General features: G+C 41.1%; 1 protein-coding gene and 1 pseudogene across 4 annotated transcripts in view; one reads left to right on the forward strand and one right to left on the reverse strand.

The window, feature by feature from the left end:
- The window catches only part of ECPAS (Ecm29 proteasome adaptor and scaffold), a 110,412-nt gene extending 100,030 nt beyond the window's left edge, over positions 1 to 10,382 (reverse strand). The window contains exons 1-2 of one of the 4 annotated variants that reach the window (XM_076008918.1): positions 10,078 to 10,382; positions 1,330 to 1,433 (exon numbers count right to left, since the gene is read on the reverse strand). In XM_076008918.1, coding sequence (XP_075865033.1) covers positions 1,330 to 1,351 — 22 coding nt within the window. In that variant the 5' untranslated portion in view covers positions 1,352 to 1,433; positions 10,078 to 10,382. Of the gene's footprint in view, positions 1 to 1,329; positions 1,434 to 9,468; positions 9,809 to 10,077 lie in introns of those variants that run through there. The other 3 variants (XM_012736713.3, XM_012736714.3, XM_012736712.3) reach the window with 3 other exon arrangements.
- A 3,224-nt stretch (positions 10,383 to 13,606) lies between these two features.
- On the forward strand, positions 13,607 to 13,704 carry LOC142874672 (uncharacterized; annotated as a pseudogene).
- Positions 13,705 to 23,502: the final 9,798 nt, after the last annotated feature.

Genomic DNA, 23,502 nt, shown 5'->3' on the forward strand with positions numbered 1-23,502 from the left:
CCCAGTTAGAAATCAGTCTTACAAGGTGATGAGCAGAGGATTACTTCAGCTTACGAAAGCTGACACAGAGGAGATAATACACACAATGCAAGAGATAACATACATGATGCAAAAGTTCAGGCTGCATAAAAGTCAAATGTACAATAGTTAAGATCCAGCCAAAACAGCTAATTACTTAGAAGAACAATGCTCATTTGGATGTGTATGTTCTTTATTTAAGTCACTACCCTAGAATTTGTGGTTTGACCTGCTTGCCTTCGGTTTATCATAATGATACTAACATGTCGATCACAGCCCCAAAAGTTGTAGGAGTTAGAGGATCTATGAGAGAATAAACAATGTCCTCATTTTCCTTCTAAACAATTCTTCCAATCACCCAATTTTCCATTTCTCTACACTCTTAAGGAATAAATATATGTGAAATAGCAAAAGTAAATCAAAATGTATTCTAAAGTTGAATTCTGGTTTATAAAATATTTCATCACTCAAAATTCCACCTAAATGAATTAAGACATCACACACCATCAACAGCAATATACACACCAAAAAACAATAGAATGCACTGGAGAAAGGAGTTAAACTAGTTAAATTAGAAGACAGCACCAAAATGCAATTTTGGATTGAAGCTACAAAATCCCAGGTACTCAATGAACTTGGCACTATGCCAAGTTCTTAACATGCATTATCTTTTTCCATTCTTATAACAATCCTGCAAGATAGGTTTTGTTTTCACCTTATTCTACAAATGAGTCCTTGGCATTAAAGAATTAGAATCTGAATTTACAGAGTTTCAAAGGACCATCCAATATCCTCCAAGAGTGAAACTGACACCATACTCTTGTTTTGCCTTAGAATGAAGTAGAATTAAATGACTTTTTAAAAAATTGCAATCACAATGGCAGAATTAGGAATATCCCATTATCATAGATGTACCTCCATCAATATCTCTTTCACAAATAAAACAAGTAACTTCATGATGATATTCTTTGGAGCAGGCAAAATGATTTTTTGTGGTTGTAGCAGACAATGTTACTTATAAATCATCCCTGTCTTTTCTTTGTGCACACTAAGTAACATCTTTAAGTTTCATTAAATTCTATCTTTTTCTTCTTCCTTGCTAATTTTTTTATCATCACGGAGAATAGAGGTTTCAGGCATATACAAACTAACATGAACTTCATTGATTCTCTCAGGATAGCAGGAAAAGGAAAAAACCCATGAAGATCTTGGAGGAAAATTACTACCTGACAACCTACACATTTTTAAATGCTGCCGCAAAAAAAAAAAAAAAAAAAAGCGCACACATCCTAAGGAACTGAATCTACTAACCTCTACAATCAATGTGATACATGGTTTATCCAATCTTGACAAAAATCCTCTGGATCACCAATGGTTTGTTCATCCACTCGTACATATGCAATTGTATAAAGAATCTATTATTTAGAACACCAAAAAAAATACAATTAAAAGACATACGCACAGCTACCATTTCAAGAAAAAATAAGCATCTTTCATTTCTTGCTAAGATTTTTGATGCTCTGCTTTGCAAATTCAGTACAAAGGAAAAAATTATAATGCTTACCAAATTTAGGAAAGAATAAGGAATGTATCCATAAATAGAATTTATTCAGAACATGCTAATGCTTCAAAAAATACACTGAAGACTAAAACTCCAATACCAATACAACATATATATTATCATATATGTATATGTATATATATAAACATATAAAATCTTACATTATGTTTGGAAGTATCTGAATTATACAATATTTTACAAGAAGAGTGTCAGTGTATATACATGTTATTAGCATATTACTGTAACTGAGAATGGCTAATAGTCATAACCCTGGTAACCTTTGACCTCTCAGAATTCCTTATCTCCTTCCCTGGCTCTTTGTCTTCTCACTCCTAAATAGGCACAGCCCACAGATGGCTGTCCTCTGGACAATCTGTCCATTCCCATAACTGCACCATCATTCCCACACTCTCCCAAGCTTCAGAACCAAAGTTCCCACACACCTGCAATTCATGTGTCAAGCACTATGCCAAGTTCTTAACATGCATTATCTCTTCCCATTCTTATAACAATCCTGCAAGATAGGTTTTGTTTTTATCTTTTTCTACAAATGAGAAAACCAAGGCCCAGAAGTTAGATCCCTTGTTAGAGATCACTTTAACTAAAAATAGGCAGAGCAATAATTCAAAATCCAGCTCTGACTGGATTCCAGAGGTTTTAGCCACTACTCAAGCAGTTTCTCAGGCTGGGCAAGGTTCTTGCCTGTAATCTCAGCACTTTGGGAGGCCAAGGAGGGAGGATCACTTGAGCCCAGAAGATTGAGACCAGCCTGGGCAACACAGGCTATAGAGACCTCATCTCTACAAAAAGTTCTTTAAAAATAGCTGGGTATAGTGGCACCCACCTGTAGTCCCACCTTGGGAAGCTGAGGCAGGAGGATCACTTGAGCCCAGGAGTTCAGGGCTGCAGTAAGCCAAGATCACAACATTGTGCTCCAGCCTGGGTAACAGAGTAAGACCCTCTCAAAAAAAAAAAAAGTCTCCCTAAACAATTCCACACAGGTGCCTCAATAATTCAATCCATTCATTCAGCAAATAATTTATTTGTTGAAAACAAACCTATTCTTTTACTTCCACATCCCTAAATCTGTCTAGAGGCTACACTCTCCACTGCCCTAATTCAGACCCAAAGTTTCATTTAACTTGGCCACTGTGATACCCTCCTAGTTAGTCTTGCCGTTCTTGGTTCTCTGGATCCTTGTAATCAATGTTACACCACTGCCACCTGTTATCCTTATAAAACAGCTCTGCTCATGTTACATCCCAGCGGAAAAGCCTTTAATGGTTCTCTCCTGCCTACAGAACAAAGTCCAAACTGTGTTGGCATTCATAGCACGCTGGTCCCAATCTATCCTCCCAGTGTCATCTGCTATTGCCCCCCTCCACCAAAAATAATAATTTATATAGAGCTTAATTGTTTATACAGTGTATTTTCACATACATTAATCCTAACAACACTATGAGTGTTTCCTGTCATCCCAATTTTATGAGAAAGAAACTGAGACTTGGAAAGGGAAGATAATTTGCTCAAGATCCCAAATCATAAAAGTCACATGGGCCAAGTCTCAAACTACAAAGCTCATCTCCTTGTCCAGTACTTCACAACCATAATACCCCCATTCCCATAATATTAGACTTATTCAGCTTTTTCTGAAAACACACATCATTTACCTACCTCCATGTAGGAGCTCAAGCTATTGTTCTTTTAGCCTGGAATGCTATTCTCATTCCTTGAGGTTTCCAAAGAACCATTAGCTACTTTTCTTATTATGCTTTGTTTTAGTTATTTATATTTATATAGAAATCTGTCTCTACACTGAAGTATAGGCCCTCTGAGGACAGGACCATTAAGTTATTCCCTCAATTTTAAGTCTGCTTATTGAATTGGAAAATGTGTGGGTAAAACAGGCTACATAAGATGGCGAGTATCAAGGCAGTGACTGGCCAAGCCTGAAATAAGAGCTCAGCAATTGGGATCAAACCATCTGAAAACACAGGCAGTGCCTACAATTTTAACATCTATCTTCTGAACAAGTTCAATGACCCAGTGCCAATTATTCTCATTGACACTGACCTTTATTAAATATTACAGTTCACTGTAAGCATAATTCAAAACAATGGGGTAGAAGTGAAAAATTAGAATTAAAGTTAACAAAAATTAGAAATACCATTGTCATGTTCTGTTTTAACTTTGTAATTTAGTTAAGTAACCAAAATAAGAATGTTACAGGTTTGACTTAGCCTTTCTATAAAGATCAGCTCAGCAGCATGTATGCCTATCATTAAAGCAATCATCTCCTTGGGGCTATTTCAGAATGCCCATAGAGTCATGTTCAACTGCACAGCTACACATACAGCAGCCCATTTCTCATTCTCTAAAAGAGCCATTAGGATTCCCAGCACTAGCAGAGGCTCTCACAGATATCTGACATGTTGACTATCTGGCCAACTTTTGCAACTGAACTTTCCCATGGCTATGTCAAATGGTCAAATTGAATAGCATAAGCTTTAAGATTACAGGCTGTGGCTCCCTCATGAGTTGTCTTTATCCCAAAGAAGATCAGATTCTAAGGATGCCCTTATAATTATAAAGCCCAGAATACAAAACCACTAAACACCCGGTCAGGTGAAAAGTCTCAAATGCTTCCTTCCCTTTATCAGAAATCTCTCTACCGGCTGCTGAAATATAACTATAATGTCAACCTTTTCATGAACTGGTAGAATATTAGAAAAAAACCTAGCTAGCCACATGTCCTGCATTGAATTCCATTTCATTTGCAACAGTTATAACCACTCTAAATATAAAGAAAGCAAGCTACAAACTCTAACCTTAAATAATTCACAAACTAGATTTTAGAACTGCCTATAATAGAACTAATTGTTCTCTTTTTTAGCACCTTATCCAAAAATCTAGTATGTTCTGTTCAACAGACATCAGAATACTGCCACATTTCATACACTACAGGAGATTCTTTCTATACACTAGCAAGACATTAAAAAAAAAAAAAAAAAAGAAAAGAAAGCTACCTTAATCTTGTTATAAACCATGTATTCTTCCTTACAGGAAGATAATACAGTAGTCGAGCAGAAATAATAAATTTTCAGAATCAGAGAATCTGAGTTCAAGCCCTAACTCTGTATAATGAAGGTAGCTCTACTACTGAAACAATAAAACAGTACCAAACTGTTGTGAGGCTTCCATTAGTTAATACCTACAAAGCGATTAGAACACATAGTAAGCCCTCAATAACCGTTAGTCCTACTATTATTCTATTACAATCATCTGACTCAAAGTGAGAATTACATGAGATTTGTGCAAGGATAACAAATTCTAACAAATCTCAACCCAAGATCATCCCACCTACCTTTTGGCAACTTTCATGCTCAATGACACTACAAAAAAAAAAAAAAAACAGGAAAGAAAGAGAAAGAGACAGAGAGAGAGAAAAAAGAAAATAAAGAAAGAAAATAAAAGAAAAAGAAACCTAACAGTCAAATTCAATTCTGCCGCCCGCTAGGTGCGGTGGCTCACGCCTGTAATCCTAGCACTCTGGGAGGCCGAGGAGGGCAGATTGCTCGAGGTCAGTTGTTCGAAACCACCCTGAGCGAGAGCGAGACCCCGTCTCTACTATAAATAGAAAGAAATTAATTGGCCAACTAATATATATAGAAAAAACTAGCTGGGCATAGTGGTGCATGCCTGTAGTCCCAGCTACTCGGGAGGCTGAGGCAGCAGGATTGCTTGAGCTCAGGAGTTTGAGGTTGCTGTGAGCTAGGCTGATGCCACAGCACTCACTCTAGCCTGGGCAACAAAGGGAGACTCTGTCTCAAAAAAAAAAAAAAAAAAATTCAATTCTGCTTCTCCTGCAAAGTGTGGTGGCAAATATAACTGAAAGTTGCCACAGATCTAATTTAAATTAATATGACATATATATTACTTATATATAACTTCAAGTGCACAGGTAAAAAATGTTCATTTGAAATCTACAGAAATGCAATGTGACCAGCTACACATCTCTAAATAACAGACCTGGAATCACAGATGATATGATTTGATTATATAATCTGGATAATGCTTTAGTATTATACAATTTTATATATATATATATATATATATCTTTGGTCTTTACATATCTGCTTACATATATTCTTCCTCTTCCTCGATAGTATCATAATTCCTTTGGTGGGCTTTGGTGTCTCTTTTGTACCCAATAACAATGATAAACAACAGTGAAATCACTGGATTAAAGCAACATTTAGCTGAGAATCTAGCCATGCATCTGATTTGAACTTTGCATCAGCATGAACACTCCATGGTACACACAGGTAAAATAGCCTAAAGATGGGTTATGAGTACACACTAGATCCGACACCTGTGGTCCAATTCCAAGTCCACCACTTACTTGCTGTGGGACCCATGGGATCTAAGAAGCCTGTTTCTCACTCCATAAAACTGCAATAATTTTACCTACTTCTTAGGATTATTCTGAGGAATAAAAGAATATATATGAAGCATTTAAAATAATGCTGGTGCTAAAATATTTAGGGGTAAAGTGTTGGTGTCACCAATTTACTTTAAAATGCATTAAAAAATGTACTGAGTACTTAATAGCACTGAACTATACACTTAAAAATATTTAAGATAGCCGGGCGCGGTGGCTCACGCCTGTAATCCTAGCACTCTGGGAGGCTGAGGCGGGCGGATTGCTCGAGGTCAGGAGTTCGAAACCAGCCTGAGCAAGAGCGAGACCCCGTCTCTACTATAAATAGAAAGAAATTAATTGGCCAACTAATATATATATAAAATTAGCCGGGCATGGTGGCGCATGCCTGTAGTCCCAGCTACTCGGGAGGCTGAGGCAGCAGGATTGCTTGAGCCCAGGAGTTTGAGGTTGCTGTGAGCTAGGCTGACGCCACGGCACTCACTCTAGCCTGGGCAACAAGCGAGACTCTGTCTCAAAAAAAAAAAAAAAAAAAATATTTAAGATAGTAAATTTTACATTCTGTGTATTTTACCACAATTTTAAATTAGGTAAAAGCAAAAAATTTTAACAATTTTTAAAAATCAGATTGAAAGATGGATATGATAGTTATTCAACAATGGTAGAATAACAATGGTAGAATCTAGGTGGTAGGTATGTGAATGTTCACTTTCAACTTTTCTGTATGTTTGAGGATATCACAATAAAATGTTAGCTAAGAAAACAATGCTGTCACCCAGTAGTTTGTTATTATCTACTAATCAGAAACAATAGCAAATATTCAGATAATGAGCTCTTTTTTTTTTTTTTGGTGGAATTTAAGAAAGTACCTTTTACCAGCCATCTGCAATTTTATTATAGGCATGCTGAAACTAAAAGAGGTTTAACCTCTTAACTAGTATAGATGTATGTGGCTTCGAGTTAATTTATTCTAAGGTACCAATTGCCAAGTATTTAATCTCTCCTAAAGAAATACAGAAACCAAGTCAACAGGTATGAAATGTGCTTAGTGATTGATGATTTGACCAAACAAAACAATGGAAAGGCAAGGATTAGAATTTATTTGTTCCTAACTTTCCATTAGCTGCTTAAATCAGTAAATTCCCTAACTATCAGCACCTCAAGATACATATCTGAATGTACAGGAGCACACTGCATATACACAAATGCTTCAGCCACTTTAGAATGATATCCAAGTCTTCCTTTAGTTTTTTTCCCCATTCCTACTGGTAATTCAGATTTTAACATGTTTAGTGCTACAACAGCAACTCAGACATCATGCAGTATAGCAATTTAAAAAATCAGACAGCCTCACACTCATCAGGACAGTTACTTCTGAGAATAAGATAACAGGTGTTGGCCAGGATGTGAATAAACTGGAACCTTTCTGTTGGTGGGAATATGAAATGGCAGCCATTGTTGAAAAAAGCACAGTAGTTCCTCAAAATTATTAATATTTTAATTCTATTAAAAATAGAATTACCACATGATCTATCAACTCCATTTCTGGGTATATACCCAAAAGAATTTAAAGTAGGGTCTCAACAAGATATTTGTACACCCATGTTCATAGCAAGCAGCATTATTCACAATAGCTAAAAGGTGGAAGCAACCCAAGTGTCCATAGACAGATGAATGGATAAGAAAATGTACCATATACAGACAAGGGAATATTATTTAGCCTTGAAAAGGAAAGAAATTCTGACACATGCAACAACATGGATGAACTCTGAGAACATTATTTAAATCTTACAAAGGCACAAGAAGACAAATACTATATATTCCATTTATACAAGGTACCTAGAGTAGTCAAAATCATAGAAAGTAGAATGGTGGTTTCTATGGGTTAGGGAGAGGAAAGAATGGGGATTTATTGTTTAATGGATATACAGTTTCAGTTTTGCAAAATTTAAAGAATTCTAGATATGGACGGTGGTAATGAATGCACAACAGTGTGAATGTACTTAATGCCCCTGAACTGTACACTTAAAAGTGGCTGAAATGGTAAATTTTATGCTATGTGTATTTTATCGTAATAAAAAAAGAAAATCAGGGGACTGAACTCATAGGGCCTAGTGGTGCTCCCACTTGGAACTGACAATCTGTTAGCTGACTCTATCTCTAACCACAACATGAGACCTTGTCTACTCACTCTATCCCGCCCTGGCTCACCCTGTTTACTTCAGCTTCAAAAAGAGCAAACAGTACTCCTGCTCCACCAGTTCTGTGTCAAAGCAGCAACGAACTTAATCCCTCTACACCTGACTCCTCTTTAAAACAAGGGTAATTCCTACCTATGTGCCTCACAATGTTGTTATGAGAGCAAAAGTGAGATCATGTATATAAAAGCAGCTTTAAACTAGCAAGCACCAAAGAAACATAAATTATAACTACTTTCATATGGAAATTCAGAAGAGGCTTTATCATAAGCTTTACGAAGCTTGCACACCTCACCCATGCTTCATTCCATTTAAAACCCACATTATCCCCAATAACACCTTTATTGTTTTTGCCATAAACTGAAGGGCAGCTGAGGAAAAAAAAAAAACGCAACCACCCAAAAAGCAATCAGAAATTATCTTACATGTCCTGTGAAAATTGGGTATTTATGACCCCAGCGCGGGGCTGCGGCGCCCCAGGACTACAGTTCCCACAAAGCATCGAGGCGAACCCGGGCGGCGGGCGGGGCGGCCTGGCATTCAGGGTGACCAACGCTCTCCCCGAATATGGATGGCAGTCCCCGGAAAACTGCAGTGTTTGTGGTCGAATGTGCACTGACTCTCCTTTCTGAAGCGCTGTCACCTCGTGGTTTCCCCTGCAGTCACCACGGCACCCCTCTCTGCCCTCCCTGCTCCACCTGAGGGTCACCGCCTATTCGTGACCTTACAGCTGGCTCCTAGGTGTCACAGCAAGACGCCTTCTCCCCCTCCCCATTTCCAGAACTCGCCCAACAGTCGGGACCGGGTGCCATGGCGGGGTCAGACGGGACGGGCAGACACTGCTCGTCACCCGGGGGCTCCGGCTCGTCCGCCAGCCAGGCACCGCGGGTAGGGCGCTGGGCTCCCCCACCCCCGGGCCGGGGCGGATCGCGGGCAGAGGTGGCTCCGCCCGGGGCTCCGGTTTCAATTTCGCAACGTGACGGTGCAAACTTGAGGCCTACAATCGCCGCCGCCGGCGGCCCGCGCCCCGCCCGCCCGCCAGGCCCGAGCGCCCCAGCCCCCCGCACGCCGCGGCCGCCGCCCGCCCACCCAGCCTGCCGGCCCGCGGGCGCGACGCGCCCCAACCCTGCGGCCGGCCCTGGCCGCCGCCCCCGGCCTGCGCGGCTCCGGCTCCGGCTCCGGCTCCGGCTCCGGCTCCGGCTCCGGCTCCGGCTCCGGCTCCCGGCCGCAGGGTCGGCCACGGCACTTACTCAGCTCATCCTGGGAGGCGGAGGCGGCGGCCGCAGCCATGTTGTGCCGGGGAGGGAGTGAAAGAGGGGCGGGAGGGGGAGGACGCGGACGGGGGCTCGCGGCTCGCGGTGCGGCAGCGGCCGGGAGCCGCCTCCGGTCACTCGGCGCGGTCCGCGCTGCGCCCCCGAGGCCCGCCCGGCGCCGCCTGCGTCCTCCGCGTTGCGAGCGTCGCTCTTCGCCGCCCCCCGCAAGCTCGCGACTCCGGCGCTCCCGCTGCCGTGCGCTCTGCGGAGCCGCCGCCGCCCTCTGCGCGGCCGAATCCCCGTGCGCCAGGCCGCGCGGCGGCTCTGCGACTCCGCGCCGCGCTCGCCCAACTCACGCCGGTTTTATATTTAGAAAGAGCTGAGCCATCCTCCCAGCGGCCCCCCCGCCGGGCCTCTCGCGCGCCCGCCCGCCCTCGCTCGCTCGCTCGCGGAGCGTCCTGCCCACCTGTCGCCGCCCGCCCCGCGAGCGCTCCCCGCGCGGACCCGGCACGCGGCGGCCTGCGCGGGCGGCCGGGCCTACCCGCCCGCCGCGCGCGGAGCGGCCTGCCGCGGCCCCGGCGCGGGCCGGACACTTGGGCCTCTGACCTGAGTCCGAGCCGGTCTCCATCCCGGAGATGCTGCGCTCGGCGCCGCAGGGCGGGGGCCGGGGAGCGGGGCGGTTTTCGGGCCGGGCCTCGAGAAGCCGCGCGCTGCAGTCCGCGAGGGGCTCGGCCGAGCTGGCCCGGGCTGCTCCGGCCAGGGAAGATCCTCGAGGCGAGGCCGAAGCTCCTTCTTAAAGGTTTGTGGCTGTCACGTTGGCTGGGCCCGACCTGAAGAAACACGCCCGTCCAGAGGAAGAGACGTGGACTCGGAAAAGTAGAGCCGGGTTCGGAGTCTGCGGGAGGAAGCCCCGCCCTGCGCCTCCCGCCGAACTTCTCGCCGGGGCGCTGACTCAGTCCCGGGCGGGCGAGCCCCGGCGCCGCGAGCGGCCCGCCGCAGGCCGGTGTTGAGGTGTAGGGCGCCGGGGCTCGGGCGCGGGCTACCGAGTGAGGGAGACTCACTGAGCCCCCCGAAAAGTTTCATGAAGCAAGATTTGTAAAGTTCAAATAGAAGTATATATACTTATATTAATATGAGCTATTAAGATTTTGTTCAAATACCTACGTTTTTGACGGTTAACCAGAGTGATTGATTTTCGGTATATGGTTTTAACATTCTGCCTTCAGTTTGTCCGTGAGGTCACGCGCACTCGTAAAATGGAATTCAAATTAAGGGGTTGCATAATTGCTGCGTGTTAAGTGACAGTACTGTCATAACAAATTAGGTACGAGATCAGATCTTCTCTCTCTTTTTTCTTTTGTTGTTGCTATAAGAGGAAGAAAGCAAGATGCTACAATGGATTGAAATTGTATTTATTCCTCAAAGCGGAAATTTATAAAGGTCTAATTGTATTGAAAATTGAATATCTGTTATTCCAGATGTGACACAGGCAAGTACAGGGTACTTACACAACAGCACTGAAGACATTCTTACCTCCTTTGTTGTTTTTGTTATAGAAATTGTGCATGGTCTTTGTCAAAAATGGAAATGATTCGGAAATCATAATCAAAAGTGAAAGTCCTTTCTCTCAGTCGCTCCACCATCCCACTTCTGGGAGGATTACGTTTAACAATTAAAGTGTGCATCCTCCAAGACCTCTCTACACAGTATATGCAGCTTCATAAAAGGTTTTGATAGAGATGGAATTCATAAGATAAAGTTCTGGATCAATGTTTTCCCTCCACACACATTGTTCTATGTAAATTCAGAAAACTACACTACCACCAGCCTTTTCTGTTAATGACTTCATAGCACTTTAAGTTAACCAATCCTTTTTTTCATGGCACTCCTGCTCTTTTGTTTGATATTGCCTCCAAAATAAATGCACAATGAACTATTTACAATGCTAAACTAAAAACAATACAGACTAAAGCACGGTCTCCCCAAACTTCATGCCCACCATCCCCATACATTATCCCTGTTGACAGTTTGTATACAACCTCTCTGCACTATTTGTGACTATATAAAGTGGCTGCACCAAAAACTGGTTTGGGGATCACTGGCTTCCCATAACTCCACATGAATCCTTCAAAAGGCCTCCCCCAAATAAAAATAGAATCTAAGTAAAAAACAATTTGTTAGGCGATTTTAACCTACAAGCGAGGCCATTTAACATACAGTTCCTCCTATGCAGATGATCATAGCTCACTGTGACCTTGAGTTCCTAGGCTCAAGTGATCCTCCTGCCTCAGCCTCTCAAGTAACTGGGACTACAGGTGCACACCACTGTGCCTGGAAAATGTTTTTTGTAAATTTTTTTACAGAGACAGGGGTCTTGCTCTATTGCCCAGGCTAATCTCAAATCTCAAACCCCTGGCCTCAAATGATCCCCCTACCCAGCCTCTCAAAGTCCTTGGGATTATGGGTGTGAGCCACCATTTCTGGCCACCTTTATAATTAGGTTGATTTAAACAGTACTTGGTGGTTGTCTTTTCTCCCAGTCCTCTCAGCTCCCTAACTGAGGTGAGTGGAGGAACATTATCAGGGTGGCTCCTGGAATTATACAGTTTCTCAGGGATACCAGTCCTTTTAGCTCATTCGGGCTGCTCTAACAGAATACCATAGACAGACTAGGTGGCTTATAAACATCAGAAATTTATTTCTCACAGTTCTGAAGGATGGAAAGTCTGAGATCAAGGTGCAGCAAATTTGGTGTCTAGTGAGCCCCCACTTCCTGGTTCATAGACTTCTTACTGTGTCCTTACATAGCAGAAGTGTCAGGGAGTTCTCCAGAGTCTCTTTTATAGGGGCACTAACCCCATGTGGGCAGAACTCTCATGACCTAATCATCTACCAAAGGCCCTACCTCCAAATGCCATCACATTGGGGGGTTAGGATTTCAACATATGAATTTTGGGAGAACACATTCAGTCCATGACATATATATCCAGGAGGTTTTTCTTTTCAGAATAGCAAGTAACTTAAAAAAAAAAAAAAAAAGTCACCCAGTACTCTCCTTTATGTAATAAGAAACATAGTTGATATTTTTGTAACTTGTTAAATCAGTAAGAATGCTAGTAACAGAAGACCCCAAATCAGCTTAACCCTCAAAATAAGACATAAAAATGGTCAACAAATAAATCAAAAAAATGTCCAATATCACTAATCATCAGGAAAATGCAAATCAAAACCACAATGAGATATCACCTCACCCAGTTAAAATGGCTATTATCAAAAGACAGAAAATAACAGATGTTGGCAAGCATTCCAAGAAAGGGGCATTGTTGCTGGGAATGTAATTAGTACAGCTATCATGGAAAACAGTATGGTGCTTCCTTACAAAACTAAAAATTGAACTACCACATGATCCAGCCATCTCACTGCTGAGAGTACACATCCACAAGAAAGGAAATTAGTATATGGAAGAGACGTCTGAACTCCCATGTTTATTGGAGGACTATTCACAATAGCCAAGATATACAATCAACTTAAGTGTCCATCAATGGATGAATGGATAAAGAAAATGGTGTGTGTGTGTGTGTGTGTGTATATATATATATATATATATATATATACACATACACACAATGGAATATTATTCAGCCATAAAAATAGAATAAAATCCTGTTGCAGCAATGTGGATGGAACTGGAGGTCATTACATTAAGTGAAATAAGCCAAGCACAGAAAGATAACTTTGCATGTATGTTCTTACTCATATGTGGGAGCTAAAAAAGCAGATCTCATGTAAGTAGACACTAGAGTAGTGAGTGGTTACCAGAGGCTCGGAAGAGAGAAGGAATGGAGGAAGAAAAGTTGGCTAAAGGGCACAAAAATACAGTTAGATAGAAGGAATAACCTCTAGTATTTGATAGTACAGTAGGGAAATTATTGTTAATAATTTATTGTATATTTCAAAATAGAAGAGAAAAATTGTAATGTTCTTAACAGAAAGAAAAGATAAATGCCTGAGGTTATGGATATCCCAGTTACCTTGACTTGATTATTACACACTGTAAGTATCAAAATATCACATGTACCCCCAAAATATATACAACTATTATATATCAATTTTTAAAATGTAAAACAAAAAGGGCTCACTTCAGCAGCAGATACACTAAAATTGGAACTATACAGAGAAGATTAGCATGGCCCCTGCATATGAAGCATTCCATAATAAATAAATAAAGTTAAAAATAAAAATGTAAAACAAAAAAAATCTTAAACAACAAATAGGATTTACTGAATTATCTAACCCAACTGTGCAAAGGTAAAGGTGATTCAGAGATTTACATCTTCTCTGATTTTCTTAGCTTTACCTTCCTTCATGTGTCAGATTTGTCACCTGGCAGTAGAAAAATGGCTACAGCAGTTCTAGAGATCATATCATTATACCACACTGTGCAGTTGGAGAAAATATCTTTTCTGTTACCTCTCTCTTAAAAGAGAGAAGCTCCTATTCTATAAGCCCAAAGAAAATGTCCCCTCTCTTTTACTGGACTCAATTAAACCATATGTGTATTCCTTGATAAATGTTCTCGGTTTGCTGACTGGCGTAAGTCCACCAGCAGGGGAACTGGGGAATTATTAATGCCTTCATCTGCCACGCACAGGGGAGGGTGGATGCTATGGTCTAAATGTTTGTGCCCCCTTAAAAATCATATGTTGAAACCTAATCACCAAAGTGATGGTATCAGAAGGTGAGGCCTTTGGGATTTGATTGGGTCATGAGAGCTCTACCCTCATGAATGGGATTTGTGCCCTTATAAAAGGAACCCTACAATCCCATTACTGGGCATCTACCCAAAAGATCCAATGACACTCTACAAAAAAGACACCTGCACTCGAATGTTTATAGCAGCACAATTCACAATTGCAAAGCTGTGGAAACAACCCAAGTGCCCATCACTTCACGAGTGGATTAATAAAATGTGGTATATGTATACCATGGGGTACTACTCAGCTATAAGAAACAATGGTGATATAGCACATCTTGTATTTTCCTAGATAGAGCTGGAACCCATTCTACTAAGTGAAGTATCCCAAGAATGGAAAAACAAGCACCACATGTACTCACCAACAAATTGGTATTAACTGATCAGCACCTAAGTGGACACATAGGAATTACATTAATTGGGTATTGGGCAGGTGGGAGGGGGGAGGGGGACGCGTATATACATACATAACAAGTGAGATGTGCACCATGTGGGGGATGGTCACAGTTGAAGCTCAGACTTGGGGCAGGGAGGGCAAGGGCATTATTTGAAACCTTAAAATTTATACCCCCATAATATGCTGAAATAAAAAAAAAAAAAAAGAAACCCTAGAGAGCTAGCTAGTCCCTTTCACCATGTGAGAACAGAATGAGAAGCCCCATCTGTGAGAAAACCAGCCCTCTCCAGACACCAAATCTGCTGGTGCCTTGATTTTGTACTTCTCAGCCTCCAGAACTATGAAAAATAAAATTTCTGTTTTTTAGAAGCTACCCAGTCAGTGGTTTTTTGTTATAGTAGTCCAAATAAACAATGAGAGTGGATACATGAATTAAAGTTGGGATACTACTGATAAAAGGAAGGAGTAAGAGATGCTACATGGCCCAAATAGCAAGTGTCCACTAAAACTAGCATCTTAGCCCTCATCACTATCCATGTTTGTAATCAAACAATAAAACTACAAAATTTGGTTGTTGTCATCTTTTGTTCAGTTCTCATATCTTTGTGAATCTATACTTCAAAAATTCCTTCACTGTCATTTTAATGGAGTTTGGGGAAAGGGAAAAAGTAGTTATCTTCAATCCTCCATCATTCTCCTTTTTTTATCATTATGCATAAAATAATTTTCATCTTCATACCTGAGTATCCAAATCATGAATATTAAACAAGATCCTACATGACCTGGCTCCTGGCTTCTTAATACAATGCTCTCCCTCTTACTCATTCTGCTTCCAACAAACCTGCCTCCTTTCAGTTTCCAATTTCTCCAACTCATTGTTTAATTTTCTAAATGCCTGTCCTTAAACTGTAACAAAACTCCAACACACTCTCAATAAGGTCAAACACATCAATTCCTCCCTCCTGCTCCCTGAAGAGAACCCTCCTGGAACTTTCTGTCTACCTGCTTCAAACTGGACTTGTTGCTCCCTAAATCTGCTGCATGGTTGTCATTCTAGGGTTACCCTTTACCATCACTCTGGCAAGTCCCTCTGAATACTTTGTTTTCCATTGCCTTGGTTTACTCCCACTTTTGTTAGAAATATTCTCTCAGACATGGTTTGGCAAATTTCTGTAAAGGGCTAGAGAGTAAATAGTTTAGGCTTTGTAGACCATGCAGTCTCTGTAACAACTACTCAATTCTGCCCTTATAACATGAGAATAGCCATAGACAATTAATAAAGAAGCATACCTGTGTTCCAATAAAACTTTATTTACAAAAAGAGGCAGTGGGCTGGATTTGGACCAAGGTCCTTAGTTTGCTGATCTCTGTTATAGGAGCTCCCTGAGAAAGGGAGACCAGAATGTAAATGTTGGGGATTTGTATGTCTAAAAATATCTTTAATCTACACTGAAACAGGATGGCTGGGATAGAATTCTTAGTTGGAAATAATTTTCCCTCATAATTCTGAAGGTACTATTCAATTTCTTCTACCTTCTAGTTATTGAGAAGTCCACTGTCATTGTAACGTGATATTTTTCTTATATTTTACCTTTTTTCTCTGTCTTTCAACTTTTAGGATCTCCACTGCCTCACTGTGTCTTGTTTCATTTACACTGCTGGGCACTTAATGGTTCTGTCGATTTCTCAGAAGTTTTCTTGAAATGTTAGTAATAATTTCTTTTCATCTTTCCGAAACTGCTATTATTCAGATGATAGACCTCATAGATTAATAATTAAAAAAAAATTTTTTTTGAGACAGCATCTCACTCTGTTGCCAGGCTGGGATGCAGTAGTACTATCATAGCTCACTGCAACCTCAGACTCTTGGGATCAAGCAATCCTCCTGCCACAGCCTCCCAAGGAACTGGGACTACAGGAGCATGCTATGACACCCAGTGAATTTTTCTATGTTTTTTTTTTTTTTTTTTTTTTTTGTGTGTGTGTGTGGAGACAGGGTCTCTATATGTTGTTCAGGCTGGTCTTGAATTCCTGGCCTCAAGCTATCCTCCCACCTTGACCTCCCAAAGTGCTAGAATTACAGGCATGAGCCACTGTGCCTGGCCTCTATCTTTCATGTTAAATGCTTTCCTCAAATGTTGGATGATCTATCAACTATCCATTCATATTAAAAACTGAGGTATTATAAAGCTAATTGGAATCTCTGGATATAGGGATAAGGTTTATTGACTAATAGTCTTAGAATGCATGGTTTTCCTATTTATATCACTGGGATACTTACAATGTTAGCACTTCTAGGTATTTTTTCTTGGAGCAGTAGGTGTTCCCAGAAAGAAAATCCCCAAACTTTTGCTTGAGAGTCAGTATAAGCATGGCAACCAGGATTCTAGAGGTGGGAGGTAGAGGGGTGCTGGGTGTCTCACAATTAGTTATTAATTCTCCTATTTTCAACAAGGCTTTGGAATCTAATTAGCAGTTACTTTTTTTTTTTAGACAGAGTCTTACTCAGTTGCCCACCGGGCTAGGGTGCCATGGCATCAGCCTAGCTCACAGCAACCTCAAACTCCTGGGCTCAAGCAATCCTTCTGCCTCAGCCTCCTGAGTAGCTGGGACTACAGGCATGTGCCACCATGCCCGGCTAGTTTTTTCTATGTATTTTTAATTGGCCAATTAATTTCTTTCTATTTTTAGTAGAGACAGGGTCTCACTCTTGCTCAGGCTGGTTTCCAACTCCTGACCCTTAGCGATCCTCCCGCCTTGGCCTCCCAGAGTGCTAGGATTACAAGCCTGAGCCACTGAGACCAGCCTAGCAGTTACTTCTAATTCTCCTATGTTAGCTTCTGCCCTCAGGGATGACTTATGTTGAGTGAATTATAACACATTAAATTATTTTTAAAGAATTCATGAGTCCATAATAATATGAAAAATGAAAGTAGGAGTAGAGTCAGAGAAAGCTTTTTTTTTTTTTAAGGCTGGTCAAGTGAAGCAGTGGGAGTAGAGAAGGAACAAAGGAATCTGTAACTGGTTGTGATCAATTAGTTGTAAACACCACTGTACTCGGACCAACATGAGAAAGCTTTTTTATTTAAACAGAAGACTGCTAGATAATAAATATAGAAGGAATGATAGAAATAGAAAAATTAATAATTTTGCAATCTCCAATGTAGTACTTGATTTGAAAAAAGAATATCAATGGCTACTGAGTGAAAGATAACTGAGAAATAAGATAATCAACTAGCCCCAAAATATCACCTCCAGATTATTTACTATTTACAAAGACATTACCTTAGCCAAATGATCTAATTTAGTATCTCCCACAATGGGATAAACTAATATGCTTTTTGATGTGATATAATAGAAATTATATAACATCACCTAGGTAGTATTCTTGCCAATATATTTAACCTGAATATAATCACAAGGAAACAATCAGACAAATCAGTTTATGGGACATTCCACCAAACAGACTGGACTTTTTATTTAATTTTGTTTGTTTGTTTGTTTGTTTGTTTGTTTTGAGACAGAATACTGCTCTGTTGCCCAGGCTAGAGTGCCATGGCATTAGCCTAGCTCACAGCAACCTCCAACTCAGGCTCAAGCAATCCTTCTGCCTCAGCCTCCCGAGTAGCTGGGACTACAGGCATGCACCACCATGCCTGGCTAATTTTTTCTATATATTTTTAGTTGGCAATTAATTTCTTTCTATTTTTAGTAGAGACGGGTCTTGCTCTTGCTCAGGCTGGTCTCAAACTCCTGACCTCAAGAGATCCTCCTGCCTCGGCCTCCCAGAGTGCTAGGATTACAGGCGTGAGCCACCACGCCCAGCCTAGCCTAGCCTCTTTAAAATATCAGTGTTAGTAACCAGTACGATCTGCTCCATCTGGGGGATGGACATGCTTGAAGCTCTGACTCAGCAGAGTGGGGAGGAGGGGCAAGGTAACACACGTAACCTAAACATTTGTACCCCCATAATATGCTGAACTAAATAAAATTCTTAAAAATAAATAAATAAATAAATAAATAATTTTCAAATAGAAAAAAATTTCAGTGTTAGGAAAGACTTTTTTAAAAGTTTGGTTGTGAGAGGGGAGCTCTCTTGATTAAAGACCACTGAAGAGGCATGACAATCAAAGCCTTGACTAGACATTGGATGGTGGGGGGAGGGAGAGGAAACATCTATAAAGACCTTTTTGGAGAAACTGAAGAAATTTGAACCAGACTGTATATTAGATAATAATATTGAATCATTTTAAATGCCTTAAATGTAATAATAATACTTTGCTTATGTCAGAGAATGTGCTTGTTTTTAGATAATACAAACTGAAATGTTTAGAGGATAAATATAACAATGTCAACAACTTAATTTCAATTGTTTCAACAAAAACAAAGTGGGTATATGTGCATGGGTGTGTGTGTGAGAGAGAGAGAGAGAACACAGATCACTAAATGTTATCAAATGGCAAAACCACTTGAAGGGTACTTGAGTATTCCCTGTACTATTCTTTCTACTTTTATGCAGGATTGGAATTTTCAAAATAATGAACATTTTATTTCAAAAATAAAATTAAAAGCTTTATAACCACATTTAGCACTTGCAATTATGAGATTACACTCCCAAGGAATTACCAGAAAACAATTGAATTATTAGGTTACATTTGTTTCCCTCTTTATCTATTGATTTGGTCAAGTGACCAAAATTTTTTTTTTTAATTTTTTTTTTTAATTTTTTCTTTTTAGGCCATATGCTACAGCAGAAAAAGTGACCAAAATTGATTGGTAGCAATTAAAAATATGCCATGAGGCAGAGTCCTGGACATTAAATCACAATAAGACAAACTTATAGGGAAATATATATGGCATTTTACCTCCTTTTTGCTTTCTTCCTAACTAATCAGAGTAGAAATCTTTGGCAAGCCAAAGTAATAGATAAGTACACTTCAGTTGTATAACAATCCATCAAAGTTATCAAGACAAAAGGCTGTTTTGTAGATGGTCTTCTCTGAGGAATCTGGAAAATCTGAGCCTTCTACTGATAGGGACTGAAGAATCTAGGCTGTCCTTCTGGGTAAGAACCAGAAACAAACAAAGTTCAACTTGACCTAGAGATTTTGTGGCATAGCTCCAAAGTGGAGACTGTGCCCATTGGGAGTTTCCATTCCCTTCCTCCTGGTTTTGTACTTCCTCCCCTCTGCTAGGTGGAGAGAGATCATGTATTAGCAATATAATGCACCAAGCTTGCTATTAGTGGGTTTGTTTTGGTGTTCCATTATGAAAGATCTAAGCCTTCCTCTTAATGATGGGAAACATACTAGACTGCCCTGGCAGGAAAAAAGGTCATCTTGATCTCAAGAACCTTGTGACTATCTGCCCCATCAGGAGGTCTGAGAAGTAAAAACCCTAGAATAGACTACAACTTTAAGAAAGAGTGGAGAAAGAGAAAGAGTGGAGTCTATAGAGAAATAGGGTTCCCAAATACTCAATGAAGAGAAACCTTTTTTAAAAAAATAAACCACTGTACCACTATATGGTGTATAGTAAAACAGGTTCAGGAGCTGTGCTGCCTGGTTTGGAATCCCAATTCTGTCTCTTTACTAGCTGTCCAATGTTTACTAGCTGAATGATCTTGAATAAGTCATTCAACCTCTCTGTGCTTTGGTTTCCTCATAAGTAAAATAGAGATAATAATAGTACCTATCTTGTAGGTTTGTAGTAAGGATTAGACATGTTAATGCATACCATGGATGTAGTAGACACTCTACTCAGCCGTTTGTCCTGTAGACTTCATGCATGAATGTTGATCAGTTCATTTCTTTCTGATAATAGTATCTGCATATCTTTCTGGCATAACCAAGGGGTTATATATGAATAAGTATAATCTCTGAACCAGAGACACACAGGGGAAGGAAAGAGTATGTCATTTGAATACTAAGAAAAGACTGAACAAACTTGGGGAGTTAAAAGACATGTATAGGAGTAAGGATCCATACAATAATCATGTCTCCAGGTATAGGCAAATACTATTCAGAATACTCATAACAGAAAGTAAATTTTACCACCCCATTATGTGGTACTCTGTGGACTTTTTCAAACAAAAGCACAGAACATCTTCCTTTGAGGCATTTGTCTAAGAACTCAGTGTTGAACAGATTACACCTATATTTAAGATAACTGGTATTAATATGGGCAGAATGGAATACATAAGCTAACTGTTCCACCAGGTTCCATTAAATTCAGCTCTAGATATATATTGTTTTCTGGAAATTTAACTCATGACAGACTAGATTCCAATGGCTTTTTCCCTTAGCTAGCTCCACTAGCTCTCAAAGGTAGGGCTTTGCCTCAGGTTTTTACTTAGGCTCACAGAACTGCTTTGCCTTAGTAATGTTTTTTAAGTTTCTAAAAAAGAAAATCCATTTGAGGAAATTGACCTTATGCTTTCCAATGTCCTTTACCCAAGGAGAAGATTTTCCTAGAATTTGATGCCAGGAAAAAGTTTAAATCTCAGGAAAATTTCAATGCTTCTTTTATCAGACAGTAAGAATTTAGTAATGCATCATGATTTGCTTTTTGTCCTGTTAGTTTCCAATTGCATTAAACTATCATACCATAGTCAATTCATTTATATATTCAGATGTTTAATAAATGTGAATGGAAGGAAAGGACAGTGGATGGCAACTATGTATAACTGTATTCCAGATGAAAATAATAGAGATAAGGAAGGATTAGTGGCTCATATATATAATCCCAGCACTTTAAAAGGCTAAGGTGGGAGGATTGCTTGAGGCCAGGAGTTTGAGACCAGCCTGAACAACGTAGCGAGACCTCATTTCTACAAAAAGTAAAAAAGTTATCCAGATGTAGTGGTGCACATCTGTAGTTCTAGCTATTCGGGAGGCTGAGACAGGAGGATCTCCTGAACCCAGGAGGATCACCTGGTCAGCAAGGAATAGCCTCCTTCAGCTATGCCTTGAAGGGGGGGAGGGGGGAGAAGGGGAGAGGAAGGGGGAGAAAGAGGAGGAGGAGAATTATTCTTTAGATAGTTCACTTAATGGTCTCCAGTTCCATCTTTCTTATTGCTGAGTACTCCATGGTATGTATATATATATATAGAGAGAGAGAGAGAGAGAGATACACCACATTGCCTTTATCCACTCATCAGCTGGTGGGCATTTCGGTTGATTCCTCATCTTTGCAATTGTAAATTGTGCTGCAATAAACATACCAGCAGTGCACATTTCACATTCCTTGCCCTTCTCCAGCTTCTCTCTGAAGCCCCTTTGTCTTCAGCCAGCCAAGGGGAGGGGAGTAGAGAAGAAAATGCACTGGGACTTGGGACTGAGGTAACTTCTTGTCTGTTGGTCATCCCTGTTTCCTCAGTGAGCCTTGCAGCCTGTGAGATAAGTACAGTAGTTCATTTAGTTGAGCTTGCTCTGTCCTTTTAAAGTCTCCGTGCCTTCAATCACCCTGCTCCTTTAGTCCAGAATGCCCTTCTCTCCCAACTCCACCCCTTCAAGACTCATCTAGTTATTAGGATCCTGCAAGCAATCTTTCTGGAGTTTCTCAGCCCTTTTTGCTATGCCCCCAGTAACTCATTAGAGCACACATTCAAAAGTTGAACAAACATCTATTGAGTGCCTACCATGTGCCAGGTACTGTTTCAGGGCCTAGGCATAGAACTTAGAACAAACCAGATAAAAATCCTTATCCTTGTGGAACTGGTATTCTACAGGAGAAGACAGACAATAAGTAGTAAACAAATAAGTAAGAAAATGATATGGTATGTTAGAAAAGGAAACAAGAGGGGAGTGGGGTTCCAATTTAAGTGGAAGGGCAGAAGAGCTTTATTGAGAAGATTGGAAGGACTGGGAGAGCAAGCTGTATGGCAGCCTACGGGAGGGACGGGTAGGCTGGAGGAACAGGGAAGGGGCCATCATGACTGGAGCAGGAGAGTGGGTGAAGAGGTCAGGGAGGTTATGGGTGGCGGGATTGCATCATGCCTGGCAGGCCACTGCAAAGACCAGAGTTTTTACTCTGAGTGGAATAGGAAACCATTGCAGGGTTTTATGGAGAGGTGGGACATAATTTGACATTTTTTAAAATACCTGTCCACGGATTGCTCGAGGTCAGGAGTTCGAAACCAACCTGAGCAAGAGCGAGACCCGTCTCGACTATAAATAGAAATAAATTAATTGGCCAACTAATATATATAGAAAACATTAGCCGGGCATGGTGGCGCATGCCTGTAGTCCCAGCTACTCGGGAGGCTGAGGCAGGATGATTGCTTGAGCCCAGGAGTTTGAGGTTGCTGTGAGCTAGGCTGATGCCATGGCACTCTCTCTAGCCTGGGCAACAAAGTGAGACTCTGTCTCAAAAAAAAACCACCTGTCCAGCTGCAGTGAGAAATATAGACAAAGAAAGGGGAAATCAAGAAGCGATTGCAATAACGCAGGAGAGGCATGAGGGTCTGGACCATGGTGGCAGGTATGGAAGTCATAAGATGAGCATTTATTTAATTCAAGTTGTGGCATTCACTTTGGCTTGTATTAAATGCATGGCTAATAAGCTTCCACAGCGGGTTTTTGCACCTTGGGTTTCAGGGAATGATAGTGATGGGGCGGGGAGCTGGGAAAGTCCGAGTTACCAATAAGACAGAGAGCCTCATGGATCTGAAAACCTGAGAGTTCTATGCCTCTAAGCTTCTGGCGCAGCAAAAATTCTGCAGCCCAGCCCGCCACCCGTTTCCCCGTGACCATGCGCAACAGGCAGGCGGGAGCCTATGGAAAGCACCTGACTTTCGGAAAGCCGGACGAGCGAGTTCGGGGAATCGCAGATCGGTACCTTTGCGCAGGCGCAGTGGTCGCCGCGGGCTTGCGCGCGCAGC

This window comes from Microcebus murinus, chromosome 12, assembly GCF_040939455.1.
Source record: "Microcebus murinus isolate Inina chromosome 12, M.murinus_Inina_mat1.0, whole genome shotgun sequence".
Lineage (NCBI taxonomy): Eukaryota > Metazoa > Chordata > Mammalia > Primates > Cheirogaleidae > Microcebus > Microcebus murinus.